The sequence below is a fragment of the Xenopus laevis genome, chromosome 8L, assembly GCF_017654675.1.
Source record: "Xenopus laevis strain J_2021 chromosome 8L, Xenopus_laevis_v10.1, whole genome shotgun sequence".
In the NCBI taxonomy this organism is placed as follows: domain Eukaryota; kingdom Metazoa; phylum Chordata; class Amphibia; order Anura; family Pipidae; genus Xenopus; species Xenopus laevis.
The window spans coordinates 106088658-106115522 of NC_054385.1; the positions used below are offsets into that span (position 1 = coordinate 106088658).

The following is a 26865-nucleotide window of genomic DNA, read 5'->3' on the forward strand; positions in this document are numbered from 1 at the left end:
CTGAGATATATATATATATATATATATATATATATATATATATATATATATATATATTCATAAATATTCATATATTTCCTGCCTCTCCTCTATGCCTTACTTTCACTTTCCATTATGCACTTGCTACATGTCACTGCACTCCTCACCAGCACTCCTCACCTTCCCCGTGGAGCCTGTGATTGGATATTAGGTCCCCCATTCTGGCACATCCGCAAGATTTTGCGATTAACCATAGATTATTTTACTAAATGTGTTCTCAAAATGGTTCCTACATGCTTGCTGTCAGTTTGAATTCCCAATCTGATGGAAACAAAATTTAAATAATTTTTATGGTGTAAATATAGTTTATTGTGCTTAACTAACACAATATAAAAGGACATGGAATTATTTCTTAGGATGACAGGTCACCTTTAAGCTGCTGTTTCTCCCATTCAATATGGGTCATCAGTTTATCTGCCCATATATGGACCCTCCTCGATACCTGGCAGATGAAAATCCCATTGAAGAGGACCTTATCAGCTCATTGATGCAGTTATCTCCCTACACGACTTTAGAGGTGCCCATTATAATCTGTTGTCATGGGGGCCAAAATAATCTGCTCTGCCTTATTTAACCCAGCATTGCGGTAGCAAAGAATAGCTTGTTTGGTAACCTTTTCAAACAAGCAGATCTTAATGTGTTGTTGTAAAAATAAAAACTGGATAGGCTGTGCAAAATAAAACATGTTTTCAATGTAGTTAGCTAAAAATGTCATGTATAAAGGCTGGATGTCTAACATAATAGCCAGAACACTACTTCAATTTCTTGGTTTCCACTGATTGGTGACTTTAAGGGGGCCACATGGGTCATAACTGTTTGCTTTTGAATCTGAGTGGGATGCTAAGGATCAATTGCAAACTCACTTAAAGGAAAACTATACCCCCCAAACAATGTAGGTCTGTATAAAAAGATATTGCATAAAACAGCTCATATGTAAAATCCTGCTTCATGTAAATAAACCATTTTCATAATAATATACTTTTCTAGTAGTATGTGCCATTGGGTAATCATAAATAGAAAATTGCCATTTTAAAAAATAAGGGCCACCCCCTGGGATCGTAGGATTCACTGTACTCACAAACATACCAACAAACCATACATGTTAGGTCACATGAGCCAATTAACAGACAGTTTCTTTTGCTTCCACACTTCTTCCTGTTACAGTTAGAACTGTAGTATTTCTGGTCAGGTGATCTCTGAGGCAGCACACAGACCATCACGAAATGGTGGTTCAAGGCAAGAGATGTAAAAGGGGAAGATTTACTTAAATATATATTCCAGTTTGGTAAGATTCTTTAATATGCCACTTAATATGATATGAACTATCTGTTGCTTAAGTGTTCATTTTGGGGGTATAGTTTTCCTTTAACAGTTATGTCCCATGTTGCTCCCCTTAAAGTCACCAATCAGTTAGTCACTGACTAACTCCGAGTTAGAGAGCTGAAAAGCAGGAAGATGTGTTCTGTTATGTAAGATATCCAGTCACTTCAGCCTTTATAGATTACATTCTTGGCTAACTAACTATATTAGAAATATGTTTTTATTTTGCGCAGACAATCTATTTACCCAGTTTTTATTTTTACTCTGAACTGTTTCATTAATTGTATTCTAGTGACATTTTTCTGTTAGTTGTGTTTGAAACCCATAGCTAATATGACAGTACCACTTACTAACTAACTGACTGATAACTTTGGATATCGCACATTGCACCATGTCATGTCACATTTTTTTTTATAGAAAAGGGAGTGACAATCCGTTTACAGAAAAATTATATTAATATATACATTAATGTCAATGGTAAGTTATTTAAAAAAGGAATTGTAATAGAATACCAAAGGACAGAAAAATACTTCTTTCGCTGTTCTGCTGTTTGTTACTCCTGAAACGCTGGAGCAGAAATGAGGAAATGCTGCATTGTGGGTAAAAAACAGCTATTTGCATGCAGCTTCACGTGTAGCACTTTTCACTTGCTTTGTAAATGAGCCCTGTAACTGATCATCTATAATTATAGAAATTGCATTACTCATAATGTTTAATATGATACAGAACTATAATGTATGTGATGTATAACGTTATTATACACTTGTTATGCAAAAGCTAAAAATATGATTCTGTTTCAGAAAAAAAAGAACAAGCAATTAAATCCACCAACACGAAGGAACTGGGAGAGCAACTACTTTGGCAAGCCGCTGCACGAGCTTGTGAGCCCTGAGAAACTTATTCCAGTTTTTGTGAGGAAGTGTGTGGAGTACATTGAAGAGACAGGTAGGAGAAACTTATTTGAATTATTACGCATTATGTTTTGCATTGCTCATACCATCAAGGTGGCCATACACAACAATGCTGACTGATACCTATCCATGGCCACTGCAGAGGTTGGGTATGTATTAAATATGTCCCAATACAATGTATCTGCAGGCGTATTAGCATTGACAGATGAAGTGAAAAGAAGCTGCAGTTCCTCTTCTCTCTCTGTTGTTCTGATATTATCGTACGTTACCTGGATGTTTGTTTCTTAGACTTATCTGACGGATACCGTGATGGGTCTGCACATCTATTGGTGCCTTTAGGTACCAGCACTTTTTTAGCAACTAGAATCCTTTTCATGCCTGTGACCCAGTGTCAGGAAGATCACATTTTTCATCAAAGTGTTTGTTTTCCAACAATACAGCTGCACAAACTTCTAACTGTAATTCACTTGAAATGGGTTGTTCACTATCCAAATGCTTTTTAATATTCCAGAAAATACACCAGATAGTACACCAAAATGTTTCTAGTTTTGACAGGTTTTCAAAAATTTAAGTTTAATGTTCCTGATAGTGATGTGCGGGCCGGCCCAATACCCGCAGGTCGGGTGGGTTCGGGCCGACCTTGCGCACTTTTTCACGGGTGTGGGTTGATCGCTTCTCCTGCTCTCCCCACCCGCCACCGTCAAATGCCGGCTTCCGACTTCATCTTTTATAGACGCTTTGCGGGTCTATAAAAGCCACCCATAAGTGCGGATGTGGGCAGGCTAAGGGAGGGAGGGTTAGGGTCGGGTGCGGGTCGGGGAAATCCCGACCCGCACATCACTAGTTCCTGTCTCTGGTGTTTCAGTCTGGCAGCTCAGTACTTCAGGTGCAGACTCTGGACTTACAATTTGCTACATTAGTTGATACATTTCGCAGCTGCATCTGTGAAGTATTGGCAACTATTGTATCAATTCTAACAGCTGCCTTTAAAGGAGATGTAAAAAACAAGAATGTGCCAGTACATTAAACTCTTTTAGATATAGAAGGAATGCACTTTAAAAAATTGTTTCTGGTAGAAAATTTCCACTTCTTGCTGCCTCCTTTCCCAGGCTGTGCAGGGGAGCCAGCAGCACTTGGCATACTACACTATAGGATAGAAACCAATCAGCAGCTAGGCTAACCTGATAGGAACCAAAGCCTGTCTTTGCTTGTGTGACTACAGTTCTGTGATTGGCTGTCCCTCTCCTAACGTGCTTCTGGCAGGAATCATTAGGACACGCCCATCTCTGACTTGAAACAGGGACCAGAGAACATCTATAGGCAGCTCCAATAAAGGGGCTAATTTTGAAGACAATATTAATTTACCGCCAAAAGTAAAACCAGCACCATATAGTATACATTATTGATTACAAAATTAGAGGGGTTTCATTTATCCTATATGTCTCCTTTAATGAATCTTTGGGCTTGTGCTTTGCAGACACACCGGAAATCTATTAACTAATGTATCAATCAAATGTTTACAGAATTGGTGAGAACACCCCCCACCCCAGTACTTTAGGAAAACAACGGAATGGAAAAATGTGAAGGTGAACAGTCCACACAGTTGGGTAATACACACACTGTAGTTAAGGTGGCAATACATTGACTGAACTGTACAGTAGCTGACTGTTCAGAACTGATTGAGATTAGACAAGTGACCACAAATATTAAAATTATTATGTATTTATAAAGCGCCAGCATATACTGTAGTGTTGTACAATAACTGGATGTGAAGCAGCCAGTAATTAATACAAGACGCAAAGAGGGCCCTGCCCTGATGAGCTTATGGTTTTGTTCATTAATGCTGTTCTGATAATTGAGGCATCTGTTTGTAAGTGAAATGTAGCACATTACTTCCTTTCTATGGACTGACGAAAGGATTTTCTAATAGGACACGTATTTCTCAATCAAACAGGATCAAATCATTATTGAAGTGGCCCCTGACCTGCTATCCATTTAAAAATGATCAGACAGTGTGGTCAAAGTTGGCCAAAATGCCTGACTAAAGTAGGCATGTATGACTAGCTTTGGTATCTGATAAGTAAAATAGCACTAGAGCAGTGATGTAAGCCAGATGCAGTCCTACTAAATGCAAATAACTATTGCTGCTGTTTTTTTTTTTTAACGGCTTGATCTACTGTAAAGCATCAATATTTAATATAATAGGCTCTCTCCTTTGTTAACCCTGTGTTATAAATATGTACTCTTCTTTGTTTTTTTTTATTAATTTTTCCACTTTGAGCACCCGTGACTTGTGAAATGTTAATTAAATGGATTGTTTGGAAAATATCAAGGCAAATGGGCTGATATTTCACATTTAAATTACCTCCCATGTGTTTCACAAAAGTATCAAAAGAAATGAAGGCGTTGAAGAGCTGTTAGTGCTGTGTTAAGTATCTGATAGGCAACACAAGCTGTGTGATCTGAGCCCAAGCACACACGGCTCCAAACAAGCAGGAGAGGAAGCAGATGCTGCCACAGTGTCTCAGCTTAAATAAACAGAAGGTTTAATCACAACAGATATTCTTAGGGCTGCTGCTTTAAGCTATGCAATATATTTATCTGGTGCTGAAAAGGTTTGTGAAAGTGCTTCTAGCTATTAAAAGAGAGCAATACTTGAAGCTGCATAATATTTCAGGTGGTGAAATGTCCTGTCTCTTAAACAGGAATGTTGTTTCTATTTCTTTTAATAGAAACTACATTCCTGTTTAGTCAAATCACACAGGCAGATTCGGGGAGATCAGTTGCCCGGCGACAAATCTCTTCTTCTTCTTTTGGTCGACTAATCTCCCCGAACTGCCTCCCCTGCCTTTCCATCAGCTAAAATGTAAATCAATGTCGGGATGGCACTCAGAGTTATCCACCGGTGATTTTACATTTTAGCCTGCGGGAAGGCAGGGGAGGCAGTTCGGGGAGATAAGTCGACCCGAAGAAGAGATTTGTCCCCGTGCGACTAATCTCCCCGAATCTGCATGTGTACCCTGACCCTTAGAGTTCACACAGCTATGGGATCCTTTATCTGCAATCCTTGGCCCGTGAGACTTAGTGGATAAAGGATTTTTCAGGAGTTTGAAATACTATGCTATAATCTAGGATAGATAGATTATTGCTGACCCAAGATTGCATGACATTGTGTCTCTGATGCATCCTCTGATACCTCATCCCTTTAGTTAAAGGAGTGAGAGATACCAGGAAAGTCTTCAGGAAAAACCTGACTGCGCAAGTGATTGAAGGAAAATAAATACATATTTTTATATTGATTACATTACATGGTGCATAAATACTGGAGATCAAGGTTAGAAATGAATAAACTTGTCCTACTTATCATCCCAGACTCTCTTTGTTAAGAAAGGGTTAAGGTTTAGGGTCACACAGGGACCAAAATAAACTAGCTCAAATACGCTAGCTGATTTCAACCCTACTGGGGGCAGTAGTGTCCTCTATATTTCCGCATTCGTAAGTGTTGAATCGGTATTGACGTAAACACTCAGCGGATTTCGTCCACGTCTCTGCATCTGAAATCCACCAAAGTCTGTTCTTCTGAATGCGGAAAAGAAATTAGGCTGCTACACGAGGTAGGGTTCAGCTAGCGTATTTAAGCTAACTGATTCCTGCCCCTGTGTGGCCCTAGCCTTATACGCTTTTTGCCTTTCCTAGCATCTGAGCTCTAATGCTCAAAATTATGCCACGGTTCTTTTGATGAGGGGCATAATTTTTATTTATTGAGAGTCAATTTCTGGAGTGCTGGACCTGTGACTATACAGACAAGCCAGGATAGAATAATAAGAGCAATATGTAGAAGAGCTTGCAATCTAGGGGACAAGGATATGGGAGAGGCATAAGCCATCCAGTGTTTACCAAGCTGGATGTAGAGCCATTTGAATAGTCCGTTCATTGTACCCAGTCTACGTGCTGGCTTGGGTTCTCAACCAACATGCACCACATGCAACAAATGCAGCTCCATGCTAATCCCTGCATCTGCATTATTCTAAAATAGAGCATTTCTTTCTGTTTCACTCTCACAGTAACTAATTGTAAAATGAGTTATTGGTATGTATTTGTAGGCTAGGGCCAGACGAGTTGGATCTCAGCCTGCCTTCACCCAAGTGGAGGTAATGTTTTCGGGTGCATGGGCAGAAGGGCAGTATTAGAGGAGCGGATTCTCGGCCTGGATTTCACCGCAGGCCGAGATCCAACTCGTCTGGCCCTCGCCATAATGGTTGTTTTAGTTTCTTCAAAAGCCCAAGTCAGTTTTGTATAGTGCTTGAAATATTGTCACATAGTCATTTGGGAAAAACCTATTAATAAACTTGTAGCATTCCGGATGGCTAATTAAGGCAGAATGATTGACGCAGTACATTGTAGATCTGTACTTTACTGTGTGCCATATAACTTCACAAACAAGTACAGCACACCAACCATTTTGTTCCCCCCATAGCAAGATACTACAATAGTGACTATCCTTTCAGTTCAATAACCATTTGATGTGCTGCAGGTGTTTTTTTATGTTGTTTTTTTTAACTAAAATCATCCTGGTTATTTTCCTGTCTTTTTTAGTATTTTGCCTGTAGCATTTATGGTATAGTTTTGCTCTGTTTATTTGCCCTATTGCTCTGACCTTTCTTTCTGTTCATTCTACACGTTTACATCAGGACCAGACAAGCAGAAGGAGATGGGGTAAAAGGCCTCAAAGAGTAGCTAAGTGGTGGTGAGACCATAATGAGTATGTTCAGTGAATGTTAATGAAGGGCAGCGCTACCGCCAACTAAAGTAACATAAATATTATGCTGGGTGCGTCTGTCTGCCGTCAAACCCAAGTGAAACGCCAACAGTTACACAGGCCACCCTCTCTTGTAAATAAGCACACAATGCAGAGAAAGGGTTAAATACATTAATAAATATTGTATGGCTTTTTTAGGAACACAAGGCATAGCACTAAGCACACATATCGGCACACGATTGTTCCAGCAAAAGCACCATTCAATAAACTTGTCTGTATTTTCTCAAGAATATGCTTTGCAGAATAGGAATTTGTGAAATTCCAGGGTTCCTACTGCATGTTGCTTCAGTAGTTGTCCACTTGCACCAATTGAATCATGTACAAATTACTTTATTACAGGTATGGGACCTGTTATTGAAAATGCTCAGGACCTGGGGTTTTCTGGATATCAGATCTTTCCTCAATTTAGATTTTCATACCTGAAGTCTACTAGAAAATCATGTAAAAATTAAGTAAACCCAATAGGCTGGTTTTGCTTCAATAAGGATTTATTAGATTCTAGTACAAGCTAATGTTTTATTATTACAGAGAAAAAAGGAAATCATTTTTAAATATTCTGATTTGGATAAAATGGCTTTCTTTGTGTAATTCAGAACATTCTGAATAACTGGTTTCCGGATCACGGAACTGAAATACAGCTATTTTTCAATTTACCAAGCAATATTTATTTTTTGCTGGGGTTCAGCTACGCTGGCTAAAACCACCGCATTCGGAGCGAAAGAAGTGAATTGCTCTAGATTTTTGCATGCAGCGCCTCTTTCGTAAATGGTCCTTTGTATCGCTTAACCTCCAAGTTGTTAGCAGATGATTTTGTTCATTTGAGTGGTCTCTTGTCAGAGCCATAGGCCCTCTTCTGACCAAAATAATCTTGCAATATGACTCTGTACTTAAAGGAACAGAAACACCAAAAAAAAAGTGTTTTAAAGTAATACAAATATAATGCATTGTTGGCCTGCACTGGAAAAACTCATGTGTTTGCTTCAGAAACACTACTATAGTTCATATAAACAAGCTGCTGTGTAGCAATGGTGGAAATTGAAAAAAGGCTATATGGCACAGGTTAAATAGTGGATAACTGATAACACCATTGTGTTCTACAGAGCTTATCTGCTGTGTCTTTTCTCCTTTGAATGGCTGCCCCCATTGCTACACAGCAGCTTATTTATATAAACAATAGTAGTGTTTCTGAAGCAAACACAGCAGTTTTACCAGTGCAGGGCAACACTGTATTATATTTTTATTACTTTAAAACACTTTCATTTTTTGATGTTAATGTTCATTTAAATATCATTCTGAAAATTTTTAATCTTTAAGGGGCAAATTTTTCAAGGGGCAAATTTCGAAGTGTAAAAAACTTTGAAATTTGACCATCGAATTGCATTACTTGCTAGTCTAAGTTTTTTTTTTATCGAATTTGGTCATATTTGGTTCGAAGTAAAATTGTTCCATCGTACGATGAAATCCTTCAAATCAAACTATTTAATCAATCAATCGATCAAACGATTTTACTTTGTCTTCTAAAAACTTAGCCAAATGTTGGCTATGGGTTCTAGGAGGTCCCCATAGGCTAACATAGCAATTCGGCAGATTTAAGTGGCGAAGTGTCGAAGTCGATCTTTTTTTAAAGAGACAGTACTTCGATTTTCCAAGTTGAACTTTTTTACTTCGAATCAAAGTCAAATTTAGGCCTATTCGATGGTCGAAGTACCCACAAAATAGTTCGAAATTCAAAGTTTTTAACTTTGAAAATTCACTACTACCCTTAATACGTAAATCTGCCCCTAAATGTGGATCGTGGTATTTTGCTGAAGAGCCATATCTTGATTTTGTCAGGTTTATCTGTGTTAGAACAATGCTGTTCAGGTATGGGACCGGTTATCCAAAATGTTTGGGACCTGGGGCTTTCCGCATAATAGAACTTTCCATACCTTAAAGCTGGCCATAGATGCAAAGATCCGATCGTACGAATCATCGTACGATCGGACTTTCCCATCTCCCGACCCGCCACTAACCATTCAGATCAAAGTCTTACCAGTCAGATTAGTTAAAGAACAGATCAGCCGATGTTCTGCCCCTGACAGCAATCGTACGATATCTATGTCCAACCAAAGCTAGTGACAGTCTCCCACTGAAAATCATACGATCGGCAATACACACAGAAATTTTCTAACCTGTCCGATCGACCAAACGACCGATCTCCGCCGGACGAATAATGTCGGGACTCTCCACACACGTTCTCGAAAATCGTACGAATCCTCGATTCGTACGATCAGATCTTTGCGTCTATGGCCAGCTTAAGTCTACTAGAAAATCATGTAAACATTAAATAAATCCAATAGGCTGGTTTTGTTTCCAATGAGAATTAATGATATTTTCGTTTGGATCAAGTACAAGGCACTGTTTAATTACTAGAGAGGAAAAAAAATTGGATTATTCGGATAAAATGGAGTCTATGGGAGTCGGCCTTTCCGTAATTTGGAGCTTTCTGGATAACTAGTCTCCGGATAACAGATCCTATACCTGTAATGTCATACAAAGTGCCTGCTGGCCTCCAATTGGACAGCCCTGTATGAATCAAAGGCAAAACACATTGATATGGGAAAAATCAGTTTTTTGACTGCTTGACTATATAGCATATAAGGATGTTTATGTTCTCCTGGCACCTATTCCATAACATCATCACATCGATCATCTTTTCTTTTTCTCATCCCTTCATGGGATGAAGATAGGTAGGTTTACCAGTTTTTGCAGCCTTATCTCCTGCCTGTGCTTACGTTTAAAAGCATTTAAAATCGCTGCCAGCCTGCCCACTCGTCTCTGGCAAGTCTCCTTCGTTATTTTTCCTTTGATGTTATAAGCTGTAGTTATAGCAACCGTAGGGATATCAGAACTTGGATGACCGCCGGTAAGGATGTTGCTGCAAATGTATTTTTTTTGGTTTGGGTTTCAACAGCGGATTATTCTTATACAACATATTTCCCGTGTCACAACTAAACGCCCAACATTTTCAGTCAAGCTATTAAAGGAAACTGCAGCTTAAATCAATGTGTTGCCTTTTTGGACAGTACCAATCTTTTTTTTTTTTTAAGGAATTGTTCAGTGTAGAAATAAAAAAAACTGGATAAATAAAAATAAAAAATGTTTTTAAAATAGTTAGTTAGCCAAAAATGTAATGTATAAAGGCTGCAGTGACTGTCTAACATAATAGCCAGAACACTACTTCCTGCTTTGCAGCTCTCTTGGTTTCAACTGATTGGTTACCAGGCAGTAACCAATCAGAGACTTGATGGGGGCACATGGGTCATAACTTTTGAATCTGAGCTGAATGCTGAGGATCAATTACAAACTCACTATACAGTTATGTCCCATGTGGCCCCCCTTAAAGTCGCTGACTAACTCAGATTTATAGAGCTGCAAAGCAGGAAGTAGTGTTCTGGCTATTATGTTAGACATCCAGTCACTCCAGCCTTTATACATTACATTTTTGGCTAACTAACTATATTGAATATATAGGTAAGTAAAGATGAATGGATTCCACAAGTTCAATCACGGTGCTTACGTCCAAAAAAGCAAATAATGCAAGAATGAGGGTTGTGATGAACTTCAATCAAACGCAGTAAATTGCTGCAAAATTGGTTGCGCTTTATTTCACACTACATGTTTCGAGACTAATCAAGTGTCGACACTTGATAAAGAGCTAGTCTCGAAACATGTAGTGTGAAATAAAGCACAACCAATTTTGCAGCAATTTACTGCGTTTGATTGAAGTTCATCACAACCCTCATTCTTATATTGAATATATATTTTTTATTTTGCACAGCCTATCTATTTACCCAGTTTTTATTTTTACACTGAACTGTTCCTTTAAACTGAAACTTCACATTGTTTCTCTCTAGGAGGATGCAGTGTTGTTATTACAGTGTTCATGCTTTGAAGAAAGGTTTTGTTCATAAAAGAGCAAGAGCGGAGCCCTGGAGCTAGTGTTAAGCCAGCTGTTTATAGTACCTTTTTTCAGCTTGCAAAACAGCAATGTTTAATGGCATGATAAAGTTCACAGAGTGCCAGGAAAAGACGCTGAGCAAGTTACACAAATAGGACAAGTATTCATGGTTTCAGAGAACTTTGAAACATGCAGGAAAACCCACATTCATAATGTCTGCTACAAAGACCCTTTTATACTATTTTAGCTTCAGCTACTGGCACTATTATAGTACTTTTAAACCAAATATTTGTCTTTTAACCCAATTTCAGAGACAAAGCGTTTTGAGCGATTTATAAAATAGTTACATAAGATCAAGCATTGTGTTTTTTGCATAATGATTCAGGTATTTGATTTTCTGTGTGTGATTACGAGGAGTAGTTTTTATTTATAAATATCTATATATATCTCGTAATGAAACAGCACTCACAGGACTTAAGGCAACCAATACCACTTATATTGTTAGTGCTGGTAACTATCATGTAACATCATTATAGTATATAGATGCACATTGGGACTTTGTAATAAAGTGGAAAAATCAAAATGTATTTGTCACCATACGTCGGGGCCTTTATCAAGGTTTTGTTGGTTAATATATATATATATATATATATATATATATATATATATATATATATATATATATATATATATATATATATATATATATATATATATATATATATATATATATATATATATATATATATATATATATATATATATATATATATATATATTAACCAACAAAAGGATCCGCACTCTCAGGTCTTAAATATAGTATAAAAAAATGTTTTATTGTTCAGTCTCGCATTGAACAATAAAACATTTTTTATACTATATTTAAGACCTGAGAGTGCGGATCCTTTTGTTGGTTACTATTTGAATTTTGAGACTGGACCCAGGCAATATGGCAGCTCTCATATATAGTGTAACGGTGGCCTACATTAAATGACCTGCTTGTTTGCCCAACGTCACCAAAGAGCAGATCTTTCCCCAATATGTCGACCAAATGTGAGTGATATCGGGTTAATCCAATCGTTTGCCATGGTTTTGGTACATGTAAGTTGGGGCAGATGATCTGAAATAATATTTTTGAGCCAAATCAATATCAGTTGGTTCATTGATTGGACATGCAGGAAAATTATTATTAATAATTTATAGATTAACTGTCCCTGTAAGGTTTGCAGCCCTAAATTTGGAGATGTGGCTTCAATGAACTATAATAGTTCTAATCATACGCTTTGCACAAATATTTTTGTTGAGGTTCGGTGACCTGCTGTGCAGCAGAGCTTTGGTAGAACTCGTTTCTGGACTTGAGGTACAGAGACTTGCCCTTGGCCACAAGCAATTAACAATGTCTTGCACAGGATTAGAACTCAGACATAAGACCAGTCTCTTGAACGCTGATATAAAAATGAGTCGGTGAACACTGCTAGAAACTGTTGGCCATATACAGACAGATCCGCTTGTTTAGCCCACTTGGATTTATTGAACATAGGGGATTTTAACTATTTAAAAAGGAAACTGGTTCAGTGAGCAGCACAGTGATAAAAATAGAAATATGTACTTTCTCAGTACCCAGCAATGTCACGGTTTCCTCCTGGGTTCCCTTTGCTCAATATACTTTATCCTTGAGATAAAATGCATCCTTTATGAGGCCATTAATGTTTGCTTAATTATAAGCCCTGAAAATAATGTTTATTCCTTACTCTAATTATGAATTAGTGTCCATCTAAATGAACTGACTGCTTGTCTCTTTCTTTCTATTAATGTGCCCCCAAACTGGCCATATACCCAACGATCCGATCGTTTAGGGAAGTAGTCAGTCCAGTATATCTCCCCCCCCCCCCCCGATATTCCCACTGGACTGATCAGATTGTTTGACCGTTGGGCCAAATAACAGCATCACAATGAAAGTAAATGCAGGCCATCAGAGCAAGGACTCCATAAACAAGCGCTCAATTTGAATTCCAGTTTATCTGTTAAAGTGGTGGTTGGCAACACTTGCCCTTTAGTATTGGGGGGAAAAAAATCAAAACTGCACATGCTCTGTGCTGCTGTCACTTACTGAGCTTAGGGGCCGACTCACAATATACAGTACACAAAGAATAGAAATGTCACAATATAAGACTGATTAGTAATTAATATGGATAATTACTACACGGCAGCACAGAAACCAGTGCAACTAACATCAGAATTTAATAATCAGCCCTGTAGCATCAGCTTATATTACAGGGCAACCTCATTTTCTGCTGGATAATTAGCGATGTCCCCTAAGCTTAACTTCTCAACAGCTGCTCAGAGCCCACTGAGCACTTTCCAAGATGGAGACCCCCTGTGACAAGTTTGAAGTCCTAGATCATTGTTGCTTTTGAGAAGCTGCAAATTTTGGCTGTTGCAATAAGGTCATTATATAAAATATGGCATTTTTATCCATATTCATTTTTAGGGTTTAGTTCCTTTAAAGGTGAACAACCCCATTAATATCACTGGTAATCAAATTAAATGCCGTTGATATACATGCTATGTTTCCAGGTTTCATTCAAACAAACAAGGAAAGTGCATTGCAGATTCAGAAGTGGCCAAGGCCAGTAGGTATTGATGCTATCCTATATATCACACGAGGTTCTGCCAATCAGTTGAGAGCTAAGGGCTCCAGTAAAGACAACACAGCCTTATTTTAGCTTTGTGTATATGGAGTCTGTAGGAAAAAATGTATTTCAAAGCAATCCGTACATTATTTTCTTTTCACTGATATCTGCTTAATGTGTTCTGTATTAATTAGATCTTCTTATATTATGAGAAAGCCGTCACAGCATGCGTATTTAGATTTGATTAATGCCCCGATCTGCCTTTTCTATTGCTTCAACACTAACATCTTATTAATAGCTTTACGTTAAGAGCATTCAAATAAATGGAGCAAGACATAAATAACTAGGGATGCACCGAGTTCGGGATTCGGCAGGATTCGGATTCAGCCGAATCCTTCCGCCCAGCCGATCTGAATCCGAATCCTAATTTGCATATGCAAATTAGGGGCAGGGAGGGAAAGTGCGTTACTTTTTGTCACAAAACAAGGAAGTAAAAAATATTTTCCCCTTCCCGGTTCAAATTCAGTTTGCTATTCGGCCAAATCATTTGTGAAGGGTTCAAGGGTTCTCCTGAATCCAAAATAGTGGATTCAGTGCATCCCTATAAATAACCCTTTCCTTCTTGTATCCTAGCGCAAGAGAAACCTTTGAATCATTGCTTTCCAGGCTGCGGGGCCTTATTTAGTTTGGGTGTCACAGGGGAGTTTTAGGGCACTGGATTGTTTGACATGAAAGCTGTGTTCAGTTAGTGCTCCATCTGTGCTGCAAAGAAAATGCTGAAAGTTATTCCCAGCGGCGAGCAAAACACATTCACATTTTCAAGAACAAAAATCCTCAGTATAACATCTGGTTTTAGGGAAAAAGGAATTTGTCTGTATCAAACAGGGAATTGGCTGCATATGCAATGCTCTTCAGGTTGTGTTCTGTTTGTATTGTTTGTCAGCCACCTGTCTTTCTTGTGTCACAGAAAATGGCTTTACAAGGGACGCTTGATACAGTTAAAGGAGAGCTGTAGCTAAAACACAAGCTGGTCTGATAATTATTTGTTTTACATACTGGAATTTTACACACTAATCTAACCGTGGAATAGCATGGATCTGCTTTCAGGCAGGCTATTGTTTCTCCTACTCAATGTAACTAAAGCTGTCATGTGGGACATGGATTTTCACTATTGAGTGCTGTTCTTATATCTGCCAGGGAGCTGTTATCTGGTTACCTCCCCATTGTTCTGTTGTGAGGCAGCTGGGGGGGGGGGTGTTATAGATGTGTGGGTCAGACCGGGACCCATGGGTTTACTCTCATGGGGGGTGGTTCGTGTTGAGCTCTTCTGACTGCTGTCCCTGCCCACGACCTTCCAAATGCCGGCTTCCGATTTCGGGGTTGAACTTGTATAGACATGCACCCGCCCCTTTTTGTGACGTCATCGGCGGGGCGGCGTGGGTCTGTAAATGGATGTTGGGCTCGGGCGGGTGATATTACTTGCAGTGCAGCAGTAAACAGTGACTGAAGTTTATCAGAGCATAAGTCCCATAACTGGGGGCACCTGGGAAACTGACCATATGTCTAGCCCCATGTCTGATTTCAAAATCAAATCTAAAAAAATCTGTTTGCTCTTTTGAGAAATGGATTACAGTGCAGAAGTCTGCTGGAGCAGCATTATTAACTGATTCATTTTGAAAAAAAACATGTTTTGTCATGATCGTATCCCTTTAACATTTTGTTTCCAGTAAAAGGATACTGACATAGTCAAAGTAACACACCTCCAGTTGATCTTCCTCTTGTTGTTGTTTTTTCTTTCCTAGAGCTTCCCAGTGTATCAATATAAATCTGGTTCTCGCTTTTCTGCTGTTCAGGTTTAAAATGTGGCCAGCATTCACATTTATTCTATAGGTGTTCAATTGGGTTGAGATCAGTGATCTGTATAATGGTGATGTGCCGGCCGGGACCCACGGGTTTATACATTAATAGTGTTAACGTTTCAGTGGAACCAGGGGACCAGACCATTACTCCCTTAAACCAAATGTCACTGTTCCACTTATGCATTCAGACTAATGTTACCTTATAACTTGAAAATTCAGAGACATGTCTAGAAAATCCAGCTAGAAGGGCTACACTGACAAAAACAATCCATTCTGTCCTGCAACATGTACTTATAAGATGAATCCCTAGTTCTGCATTTTTCCGCTGCTTGTAGCTTATTTGCCAGTGTATGAAGCCCTCCGAATGGGCTACCAAAATGTTACGCACCCTGGTGAGGCACTTCTTTAAAGGGCAGGTTAACCTTTAAGTTAACTTTTAGTATGTTCTAGAATGGCCAGTTCTAAGCAACTTTCCAATTGGTCTTTATTGTTTATAGTTTTGGAATTATTTGCAGTTTTCTTCTGATTCTTTCCAGCTTTCAAATGGGGGCATTGACCCCATCTAAAATCAAATGCTCTGCAAGGCTACAAATGTAGTGTTATTGCTACTTTTTAGTACCCAACTTTCTATTCAGGCCTCTCCTATTCATATTCAATTCTCTTCAAATCAGTGCATGGTTGCCTGGTTAATTTGGACCCTAGCAACCAGATTGCTGAAATTTCAAACTGGAGAGCTGCTGAATAAAAAGCTAAATAACTTAAAAACCACAAATAATAAAAAATTAAAACCAATTTCAAATTGTCTCAATATCACTCTCTACATCATACTAATTTAAAGGTGGACGTCCCTTTAAGAGCACCAGAGTGCGGCCACACCGAGGATTGGGCAGAAAATCACAGTTTTCAGAATTAAACTAAACCAAATCTGTTTTCCAATGCTATTTTCTTTCATTAACACATTTTCAAATGGCGTTCATGTATAGGAACAATTATATACTTTTGCTTAGCGCCAGAACAGTAAATAGAACGTTCTTAATTTTCTGCTGTTATATAAAGCCGGTTTTCTTACATACTTCTTAAAGTAATGGGCAAAAAAAATGTATGGTACAAGCCACAATTATTAAAGGACCAGTAACATCAAAAAAAAATTGTTAGTATACATCAAAAAAAAACACCAAGGCAAATAAAACTTTAAGATTGCAAAGTCTTTATTAAGAAATAACTTACCAAAACTCCACTTCCGCTCCTCTTCAGAAAAGGCGACACGGCGACCATCCATCTTGCGGCACTGGATTGCTCCTCCCTGGCTATGGACAGAATGGCATTGAGAGGAGGCGAGTGACGGCGGTTTGGGCGTTTGGTGTTTCTTGTGCACCACAGCAGCAGCTTCCACTCATTCCGGGGTGCCATCGTAGCAGCTGCCTGGCGGGGGGCACTTGCGTGTCTTCCTGCCCTGTGGATTGTAAATCCCCCTCCCTCTCTATTCCTTGCCGCCGCAGAGTCGCTGGTAGGAAGGCGCAGCCTGCGCTGTTAGATTTCTACTGCCGCATCCCATTCTTCTGCAAACCGCAAAGTCAAGTAGAAATCAGCCGGCACTGTTAGGTTTGTGCCGCCCGGATCAGTGCGCACCAGCGCTGCTTCAAAAACAGAGAAACGGCACAAACAGTTTAAAGGAATTACTGGGGGGGCAAATACACGCGTGCTCCAACAAAAAAAGTTATTGGATTGAATAGCGATGTCAACAACTACCTCTTATTTGTGCTGCCGGCTTGTGTTTTGGAGCAGGTTTAGAACAATGGCGATATCTGGTGCCAGCTGATTTCTTCTTGACTTTGCTGTTTGCAGAAGAATGGGATGCGGCAGTAGAAATCTAACAGCGCCGGCTGCGCCTTCCTACCAGCGACTCTGTGGCGGCAAGGAATAGAGAGGGAGGGGAATTTACAATCCACAGGGCAGGAAGACACGCAAGTCCCCCCCTGCCAGGCAGCTGCTGTGATGGCACCCCGGAATGAGTGGAAGCTGCTGCTGTGACGCCCGATCCGCCGTCACTCGCCTCCTCTCAATGCCATTCTGTCCCTTGCTTCACAAGCTGTCCATAGCCAGGGAGGAGCAATCCAGTGCCGCAAGATGGATGGTCGCTGTGTCGCCTTTTTTGAAGAGGAGCGGAAGTGGAGTTTTGGTAAGTTTTTCTTAATAAAGACTTTGCAAATTTAAAGTTTTATTTGCCTTGGTGTTTTTTTTTTTGATGTATACCAACGAATTTTTTAAAAAAATTTTTTTGATGTTACTGGTCCTTTAAGTTCATATTGATTGCACGCTGTCAGACTCTTGACTGCATTTTAATTTTTTTCCCCTTGTTTTCCAGGGCTGAGTGCTGAAGGTCTGTACAGAGTCAGCGGTTACAAGACTGACCAAGATAACATACAAAAACAGTTTGATCAAGGTAAGTTGGCCCATATCCTCATGATTTACTTTAATCAGGCAAGAGACGGACGGCAGATGTAAGAGGGGTGAATACACTGTACTGTTAAAGTGAATAATTAGCTGTTTGAACAAGACAAAATAGGTGAAACATATTTAGTTCCCTTTGCAGACAGTGCTGGTCTCCACAACTACAGCTTAAAACATTTTTTTCAAAATGAATCAGTTAATAGTGCTGCTCCAGCAGAATTTTGCACTGAAATCCATTTCTCAAAAGAGCAAACATTTTTTATATATAAAATTTTGAAATCTGACATGGGGCTAGACATTTTGTCAATTTCCCAGCTGCCCCAAGTCATGTGACTTGTGCTCTGATAAACTTCATCACTCTTTACTGCTGTACTGCAAGTTAGAGTGAAATCACCTCCTCCCTTTCCCCCCCAGCAGCCAAACAAAAGAACAATGGGAAGGTAACCAGATAGCAGCTCCCTAACACAAGATAACAGCTGCCTGGTAGATCTAAGAACAACACTCAATAGTAAAAACCCATGTCCCACTGAGACACATTCAGTTACATTGAGAAGGAAAAACAGCAGCCTGCCAGAAAGCATTTCTCTCCTAATGTGCAGGCACAAGTCACATGACTGGGGGCAGCTGGGAAATTGACAAAATGTCTAGCCCCATGTCAGATTTCAAAATTGAATATAAAAAATCTGTTTGCTCTTTTGAGAAATGGATTTCAGTGCAGAATTCTGCTGGAGTAGCACTATTAACTGATGCGTTTTGGAAAAAAACATGTTTTCCGATGACAGGATCCCTTTAACTGTTCATATGCTGCTTGTTCACGTGTGCTGCCACATTTATGACCATTTTACTTGTTTACTCTGGGAAATAGTTGGAGACAATTCCCCAAATGCTGTTGTTTTGTTGTAGCATCACTGGCAGGCAACACGTCAATATTATCTGGCACCCATAAATCATGTTCTCCCAAAAACACTGACCACTGCAATTTCAAGGGACAGTTGTGTGACCTGCAAGTGTACTACGTGGGTCTGGGCAGTTTTCATTACAATGAAGTGGAAGCAATTCTGGATGTTTTGCTTCCCACTAGTGATGGGCCAATTTGTCCTGTTTTGCTTCACCACGAAATTCGCAAATTTCCAGCGAAATTCGCTAAACTGGCAAAAAATTGACAAAACCCGGGTTTTAATGTCAGCGCCCATTAAAGTCAATGGCCGTCCGTTACTCGTCTCCAGGAAATACGCAGATTTATTTGCCGGCGGCGAAAAGTGGAAATTTGCAGCGAATTTGCGCCTGGCGAATAAATTCGCCCATCACTACTCCCCCCCCCCCCCAGTGGAGTTGCTAATTGGTCAGGCAACAAAACCCCTGGGACCTGGGCATGCTATTGCTATAAATAATATTGCTATTGAAAACAGTATCTGTCTTGCTGTAAATATTCTCTATATACAATACTTTCAACAGCATTTACATTTCGAGCAATGGCTGATTTCTGGTGTTTTGTTCCATTTACCATTTACCATAATTTGGTTTAGAAAACCAGAGTATCAGATACATTTATCAAAGGTCGAATTTTTAATTCATGTGAGTTTTAAAAAACTCCCATAAATTAGTAATTCGACCAATAGATAGATAGTTTTTAAAACTCTGATGAATGGAATCGACCCGTAAAACTTGAATCGAATTCGATCTAATTTTAAAAACTCTCCGAAAAAAACTTGAATGTCAGGAAGGCTGCAAACAACTCAAAATTGATCCCTGGACCTCTCCTGTTGATTAAACAGCAATTCGGCAGGTTTTAGGTGTCGTTTTAGGTAGTCAAATTCGAGGTTTTAAAGGGCCAGAGTATGATAAATCTCGAAAATCGTATTCAAATTTTTAAAAAGAACTCGAATCAAATGTGAAAAACTCCCTAGTCAAATTTGACCGTTTTGACCATAAAAAACTAGAAATTTTGAATTAAAATTTTCAATTCGACCCTTAATAAATCTGCCCTATAGCGTTTCTACTTTGTGGTCTTGCTTTAGCCTTGCATGCACGAACCAACCGATTCAGTTGTTGAGCACATTGTTTTACATTTGGTTGCACTTTTTTGGGGGAAATTTTGGGAAACCGGTGCTTTTCTGCATGCAGTACATGTTCACATTGCAGACTCGTACTGTACAGTGTATGGTAATTTCTTATTAGGCATATGATTTACATAAATGTCATGGACACCATATGGGGAGATTTTTGTTCAACCAAAGTTAACCGCTAAAGTGCTGTGCTGCATTTTTATCTGAATTGCATGTTTCTTATAGGTTGAATAGAGCCATGGCATTCGAATGGGGGGGGTCTTTTTTCACCAAGATCATGAAATAACTGCGATATTCAGGTCCAATTAAATTCCATTAAAGCCTGTAACGTGAATGAGGCCTAAACGCATCCACATAGCATTTACATTTAAATGGCAGTGCAGATTAATGTGGATTACTTAGAAAGCCAATTCCAAATTGAGAGCATCCCAAAATAATCCTCTCTCAATCCTGTTATCACTGGCAAGGCATAGCAGCACAAATGTTCCACATTCTGTCTGTTTTATTCATTTAACCATTTCTTTAAGGTTTTTTCGTGCCCATAAAGGATTGTAGGGTTAAACAGAGGAGTTTAATCCCAAAGCAAGCATTTCAACATGCTTTTGCAGGGCTGAATTTACATTGCAATCTGTTCAGCTCGTCTAGCTGGATTTTCTTTAAAGGGGTTGTTCTTTGTACCTTAAGTCTACCTGAAAATCATTTAAACATTAAATAAACGAAGTAGGCTTGTTTTGCCTCCAGTAAGGATTAATTATATATTCGTTTGGATCAAGTACAAGGTACTGTATAATTATTACAGAGAAAAAGGAAATCATTTTTAGAAAATTGGATTATTTGGATAAAATGGAGTCTCTGGGTGATGGACCTTCCTTAATTTGTAGCTTTCTGGATAACTGGGTTTCTGGATAACAGATCCCATACCTGTACTTATCATGGAAAACATGTCCCTGCTCAGTTAGCGCTTACAATCTGGGATCAGAACAACCTACAAACGCACTCGATTCATAATTAGCCATTTAACCTGCCTGGATGTTTTTCGGAATGATGGAACATACTGGAGTCCTTGGAAGAAACCCACACAGACATGAAGAAAAATACACATTTATTTCAGGTAGTGCCCTATTCAGAATTGAAATCAGGACCCCCCAGCAATGCTAACCACTGTGTGTCTGTGCTGCATCTCTAGCGTTGTCTTCACTGAGAGCAACATGTTGCTCATGAGCTACTGGTTGGGGATCACTGTTCTAAAGGTTATATCTTCCCTTCAACACTGGCAGTAGGATTCTTATTTAAGGGTATTTTCTTTAAAGCCTTGTCTTAATAATAATAATCTTGTGCTCACTTTTTTATATTCTGAAATATGCTTGTTTACAGATAACAATCTGAATCTGGCTTCGATGGAGGTGACTGTGAACGCAGTGGCGGGTGCACTAAAAGCGTTTTTTGCAGACTTGCCTGCTCCTCTCATACCCTATAACCTTCACCCTATACTGCTGGATGCCTCAAGTAAGTGTTAACCTTGCAGCATTCTGCATTTCCAAGCAACACCTCCCTCATTTCTGGTGGAGGAGAAAATCCGATCTGAAGTAGTCTCCAATAAGGAGAAATGCATATCTACATTATTACACCTGCTGGACAGCTGATTTTTTTTTTTTTTTGATAATTGCTCTTTTAGAGCCCACCAAATTTATACCAACCTACAAGCTTATATAAACCTTGCTCCCAGGCATCTTTGTTAAGCTCTATACTGGTAAACTCTATGAGAAAGCATCCATCACTATGCTGTCATTTGCCTTTGCATTTACAATGGTGCTGCTAGTTGTATTCGGGCAACTTCCCCCAATGTACTACTTATAACCTGGTTTGGCTGGCAGGTAGAATATCATTATTGTGTGGTACAGTGTGTCACTGGTTGGGTCATGTATGTGGAATTCATAGCCTAAACTTTGTACTATTGTTTTTATTCATTTGAGCAGTTAAATTATCTACATGCAGCTCCAAAGCACAGTTTACACTTAAAAAGAGCAGAGATGTAATAGTTTTGAGGCTGGAAGAGTGTGAATGAACGCTGCAGAGAGTGCCTTTTCTCATCCTTGTTTTTTCTGTTCTGCAACTCCCACAGGAATCCTAGAGAAAGTGCCACGACTGGATAGGCTAAAGGAGATTCTGCGGAGCTTTCCTTCTGTCAACTATGATGTCCTGAAATTTATCATCACTCACTTGAACAGGTGAGCCCATTTACATGCCCCTTTCCAATGCACAAATGCTCAACATTATTGAAATGTTGTTGGCCCTTCATGACAAATATTTTTCCAAAAACACTTTAATTCAGCATTTTGAAGGGTAACTGATGAGTCTCATGTTTTCTTTGTAGTCTGTGGTTTAATATAGATATGTTGTTTATGTTTATGTTGTATGTTTTAAAATAAACCAATAAAAATGAACCTTGAAAAAAAAAAAAAAAAAGTTCAATCTAGGGACCGAATCGACTATTTGAGATTCGGCCAAATAAAGAACAGAATCTGAATCCTAATTTGCATATGCAAATTAGGGTCGTAGAAGGTGGAACAAATTCTTCTTTTGTGACAAAATGTTACGCTATTTCCCTACTCGCCCCTAATTTACAAATGCAAATTAGGATTCAGTTCAGCCAGGCACAAGGATTCGGCCGTAACCTACTGAAAAAGGCCGAATCCCGAAACGGATCCTGGATTCAGTGCATCCCTAGTTTAATCCTAATTATTCAGATTAAAAATTATCCTTCTTTACACAAGATCTTTTAAGATTTAAGTGTTCCTTAGCTTTTTGGCACTATACAAATTAACAAGGATAAAATTCAAATAATTTTGCAACTTAATGCTTTTAACTACATTATTGTTAAGGAGTCAAAACTGAAATAATCTCCAACCAAAGTCAACAGGTAGTATGTTGTACAGGTAGTATGTTGTACAGGTAGCTGCTGGGAGATACATTACATTACGATTAGGGATGCACCAACTCAAGGATTCTGTCTTTTTCAGCAGAGTTCGGATTCGGACGAATTGTTCTGCCTGGCCGAAATGAATTTGAATCCTAATTTGCATATGCAAATTAGGGGTTGGGCGGGAAATTGCCTGAGTTTTTGTCATAAAACAAGGAACTAAAAATGTTTTCCACTTCCCACCCCGGATTTAGTTCGGTATTCGTCCTAATCTCTCGCGAAGGATTCAGGGGGTTCGGCCGAATCCAAAATAGTGCTTTCGATGCGTCTCTATTTACGATTAATTATGCCTAGGGAACATTACTTTTAACGTCAGATTTATTAAGGTTCGATTGGTAAATTCAAATTTTCAATTTTTTTGTGTCAAAACTCACAAATTCGAATTTAAAAGCACTCCAATGTAAATTCGAATATGAGATGTATCAAACCTCGACCATGAGAAACCGTTCTAATTTGAATATTCGCCATTTAAAACCTGCAGAGTTCATTAACAAGTCAATGGCAGAGGTCCGTTGAACCATTTGAATATGTTTTATGGAGGAAAACTTGGTTCAAATTTGATTCTAATTTTCGGGCCGGGACTAATGGATCGAATATTAGACATTCAAGTTTTTTCATAAATAACCTCCTATTCCAGTTGAGTACATTCTAATTTATTAAGAGTAAAAAAAAAAATAATTCACATAAATTCGACCCATGTCTTTTGCATGTTGTTGCTTCAGGATGCAGTAGAAAATGACGACATGAGTAGGGATTATAATTCTTTTTGGGCACAGACTGAACACTCTTATTAATACTCTTACCTGTGTGGCAGCTAGGAATATTGTGAATGCAATATACAATTTCCTGCATATTATGCAAGTATTTTCCTAATAGTTCTCTTCTCCTGTACTATCGGACTGCTTAAAGAGATACTGTCATGGGAAAAAAAATTTTTTCAAAATGAATCAGTTAATAGTGCTGCTCCAGCAGAAATCTGCACTGAAATCCATTTCTCAAAAGAGCAAACAGATTTTTTTTATATTCAATTTTGAAATCTGACATGGGGCTAGACATTTTGTCAATATCCCAGCTGCCCCTGGTCATGTGACTTGTGCCTGCACTTTAGGAGAGAAATGCTTTCTGGCAGGCTGCTGTTTTTCCTTCTCAATGTAACTGAATTTGTCTCTTTGGGACATGGGTTTTTACTATTGAGTGTTGTTCTTAGATCTACCAGGCAGCTGTTATCTTGTGTTAGGGAGCTGCTATCTGGTTACCTTCCCATTGTTCTTTTGTTTGGCTGCTGGTGGGTGATATCACTCCAACTTGCAGTACAGCAGTAAAGAGTGATTGAAGTTTATCAGAGCACAAGTCACATGACTTGGGGCAGCTGGGAAATTGACAATATGTCTAGCCCCATGTCAGATTTCAAAATTGAATATAAAAAAATCTGTTTGATCTTTTGAGAAATGGATTTCAGTGCAGAATTCTGCTGGAGCAGCACTATTAACTGATTCATTTTGAAAAAAAAATTTTTTCCCGTGACAGTATCCCTTTAACAATTCAGTGGGGTGCAAGAAAAGCCACACAGACAATAACATATGAACCAGCATTCAGGCTCTTGGTTAAACAAACAAGGCTTCCAATAAGTGCAATTCACTGCTTGCCTTCCCTTTCTATCTCAGTATCTGTCCTAGACAAGACATTGCATATAAGCAGCTTCAACTGGCCTGGCGATATTTTGAGGTGCCTTTCTAGGAGCATATTATGAATGGTGGAATACTTTGTTGGTTTTATCAAGCAATACATTTTAATACATTTTTTCTTTTAACCTTGTTTTTGTTCTGATTAGTGTATGTATAGTGAGTATTAAAGGAAAACGATACCCCTGAAACGTCTCCATAAAAATATACTGCATAAAACTAGGGATGCACCAAATCCAGGATTCGGTTCGGATTTCGTCTTTTTTCAGCAGTATTCAGATTCGGTCAAAAATTGTTCTGCCCGGCCAAACCGAATTCAAATCCTAATTTGCATATTCAAATTAGGGGTGGGAGGGAAATTGTGTGACTTTTTCTCACAAAACAAGGAAGTAAAAAATGTTTCCCCCATCCCACCCCTAATTTGCATATGTAAATTAGGATTCAGATTCGGTATTTGGCTGAATCTTTCCCAAAAGTTCGGGGGTTCGGCCGAATCCAAAATAGTGGATTCGGTGCATCCCTACATAAAACAGCGCATATGTAAAACCCTGCTTCATGTAAGTAAACAATTTTCATAATATACTTTTTTAGTAGTATGTGCCATTGAGTAATCATAAATAGAGAACTTGCATTTTTTTAAAAAAAAAATAAGGGCCATCCCCTGAGATCATAGGATTTACGGTGCACACAAACATAGACATACTTAGAGTTGTAGTATCTCTGGTCAGATGATTTACTTAAATATATATACCATATAAGATATATAAGATTCTTTAATATGTCACTTAATATGATATAAACTATCTGTTGCTCAAGTATTCATTTTCGAGGTATAGTTTTCCTTTAATAGTAATATCAAAAGTGCTTTTAATATATTATTGTTCTAAAGTTGCTTAATTAATAGGAAGCAAAACAAGGCCATTTGTGACAACTGTTTTTATTCTTTTTTCCTTCACAGGGTCAGCCAGCACAGTAAGACCAATCTGATGACGGCCGATAACCTTTCCATCTGCTTTTGGCCCACTCTGATGCGGCCAGACTTTGAAAACAAGGAGTTTTTCTCCACCACCAAGAACCACCAGTCCGTCATTGAGACGTTCATTCTGCAGTGCCAGTTCTTTTTTTATGAGGGGGACATTGTGGATTCGCCCAGTGCCACCAGCTCCCCATCAGCCCAGCACTCCAGCCCGGGGCCATTAGCCGCACCACTTGTTCCTCTTCAGTTACCACCCCCTCTCCAGCCACAGCTGCTGCAGCCCAACCTGCAGGCCGATGCAATGGGCATCCTATAAATTGAGAAAAGAAAAAAATTCTTAACCACTGTCCCTGCAGGTTTGATTTGCCACGCGGCAACGGCTTCCCGCCGCTCCTGTAGTAATATCTTAATGAAGCAGATTATTTTATTTTTAGTTGTTTTTGTTTTTTCTTTTGTATTTTTTAAAGAAAATACATCGGGACTTGTAGAGAGAGAGAACGCTGTGGCAAGCCTTGTTTGTGAAATTTGCTGCTGCATGGAACTTATATAAAAAATATTATACTCTTCACATATGGCACTGTCATGCCATGGATATACTTATCAGTACAGAGGATTAAACTACAGAAAATAAAAAAACCCAGTTCTTTTCTATAGAAAAATCTAATTAAAATTACAGAAATAAATTACATTTATGAAGCGTTAAGAGTACTTTTGCCAGCCCTGCTGCAGGCTGAGATTTATTTTCACATCAAAGCATCTGTGGTGTGTGTGTACGTGGGCATGTGTGGGTGTGTGTGGGAGCCTGGCAGTGGGGTGGGCAATGTTGGTGCTTGGAATGGAGCTTAACATGTAAATGAAACAAAATAGTCATTGTATGTACATATATATATAGATATATATAAATGTTTACATATTTCAGGAATAAAATCCATCCACTGAATCAATGTTTTATTCGACAGAGGAAGGGGGTATTATTGGTGGTGTGCTGAACTGACCGTTTTGTGAGAGACTATGGGGGCAGATTCCCTAAAGGACAAAGTGACTAACGCTAGAGAAAATTCACCAGCGTGATGTCATTTCGGAAGTTTGCCGGAACTTTGCAGGCGTAACTTCGCTAGCGAAGGAGATAGACGCTAGCGTTGCTTCGCACTCTAACACCAGGCAATTTTCGCTCTGGCGAATGGACGTA

General features: G+C 38.9%; 1 protein-coding gene across 1 annotated transcript in view; it reads left to right on the plus strand.

Annotated features, from left to right (window-relative positions):
* arhgap5.L (Rho GTPase activating protein 5 L homeolog) overlaps window positions 1-26616 on the plus strand; it is a 59528-nt gene extending 32912 nt beyond the window's left edge. Inside the window, exons 3-7 of the mRNA XM_018231197.2 lie at window positions 2160-2304; window positions 17887-17964; window positions 21413-21544; window positions 22161-22266; window positions 25659-26616. Of these exons, the coding sequence (XP_018086686.1) occupies window positions 2160-2304; window positions 17887-17964; window positions 21413-21544; window positions 22161-22266; window positions 25659-25992 (795 nt within the window). The 3' untranslated portion in view covers window positions 25993-26616. The remainder of the gene's footprint in view (window positions 1-2159; window positions 2305-17886; window positions 17965-21412; window positions 21545-22160; window positions 22267-25658) is intronic.
* Window positions 26617-26865: the final 249 nt, after the last annotated feature.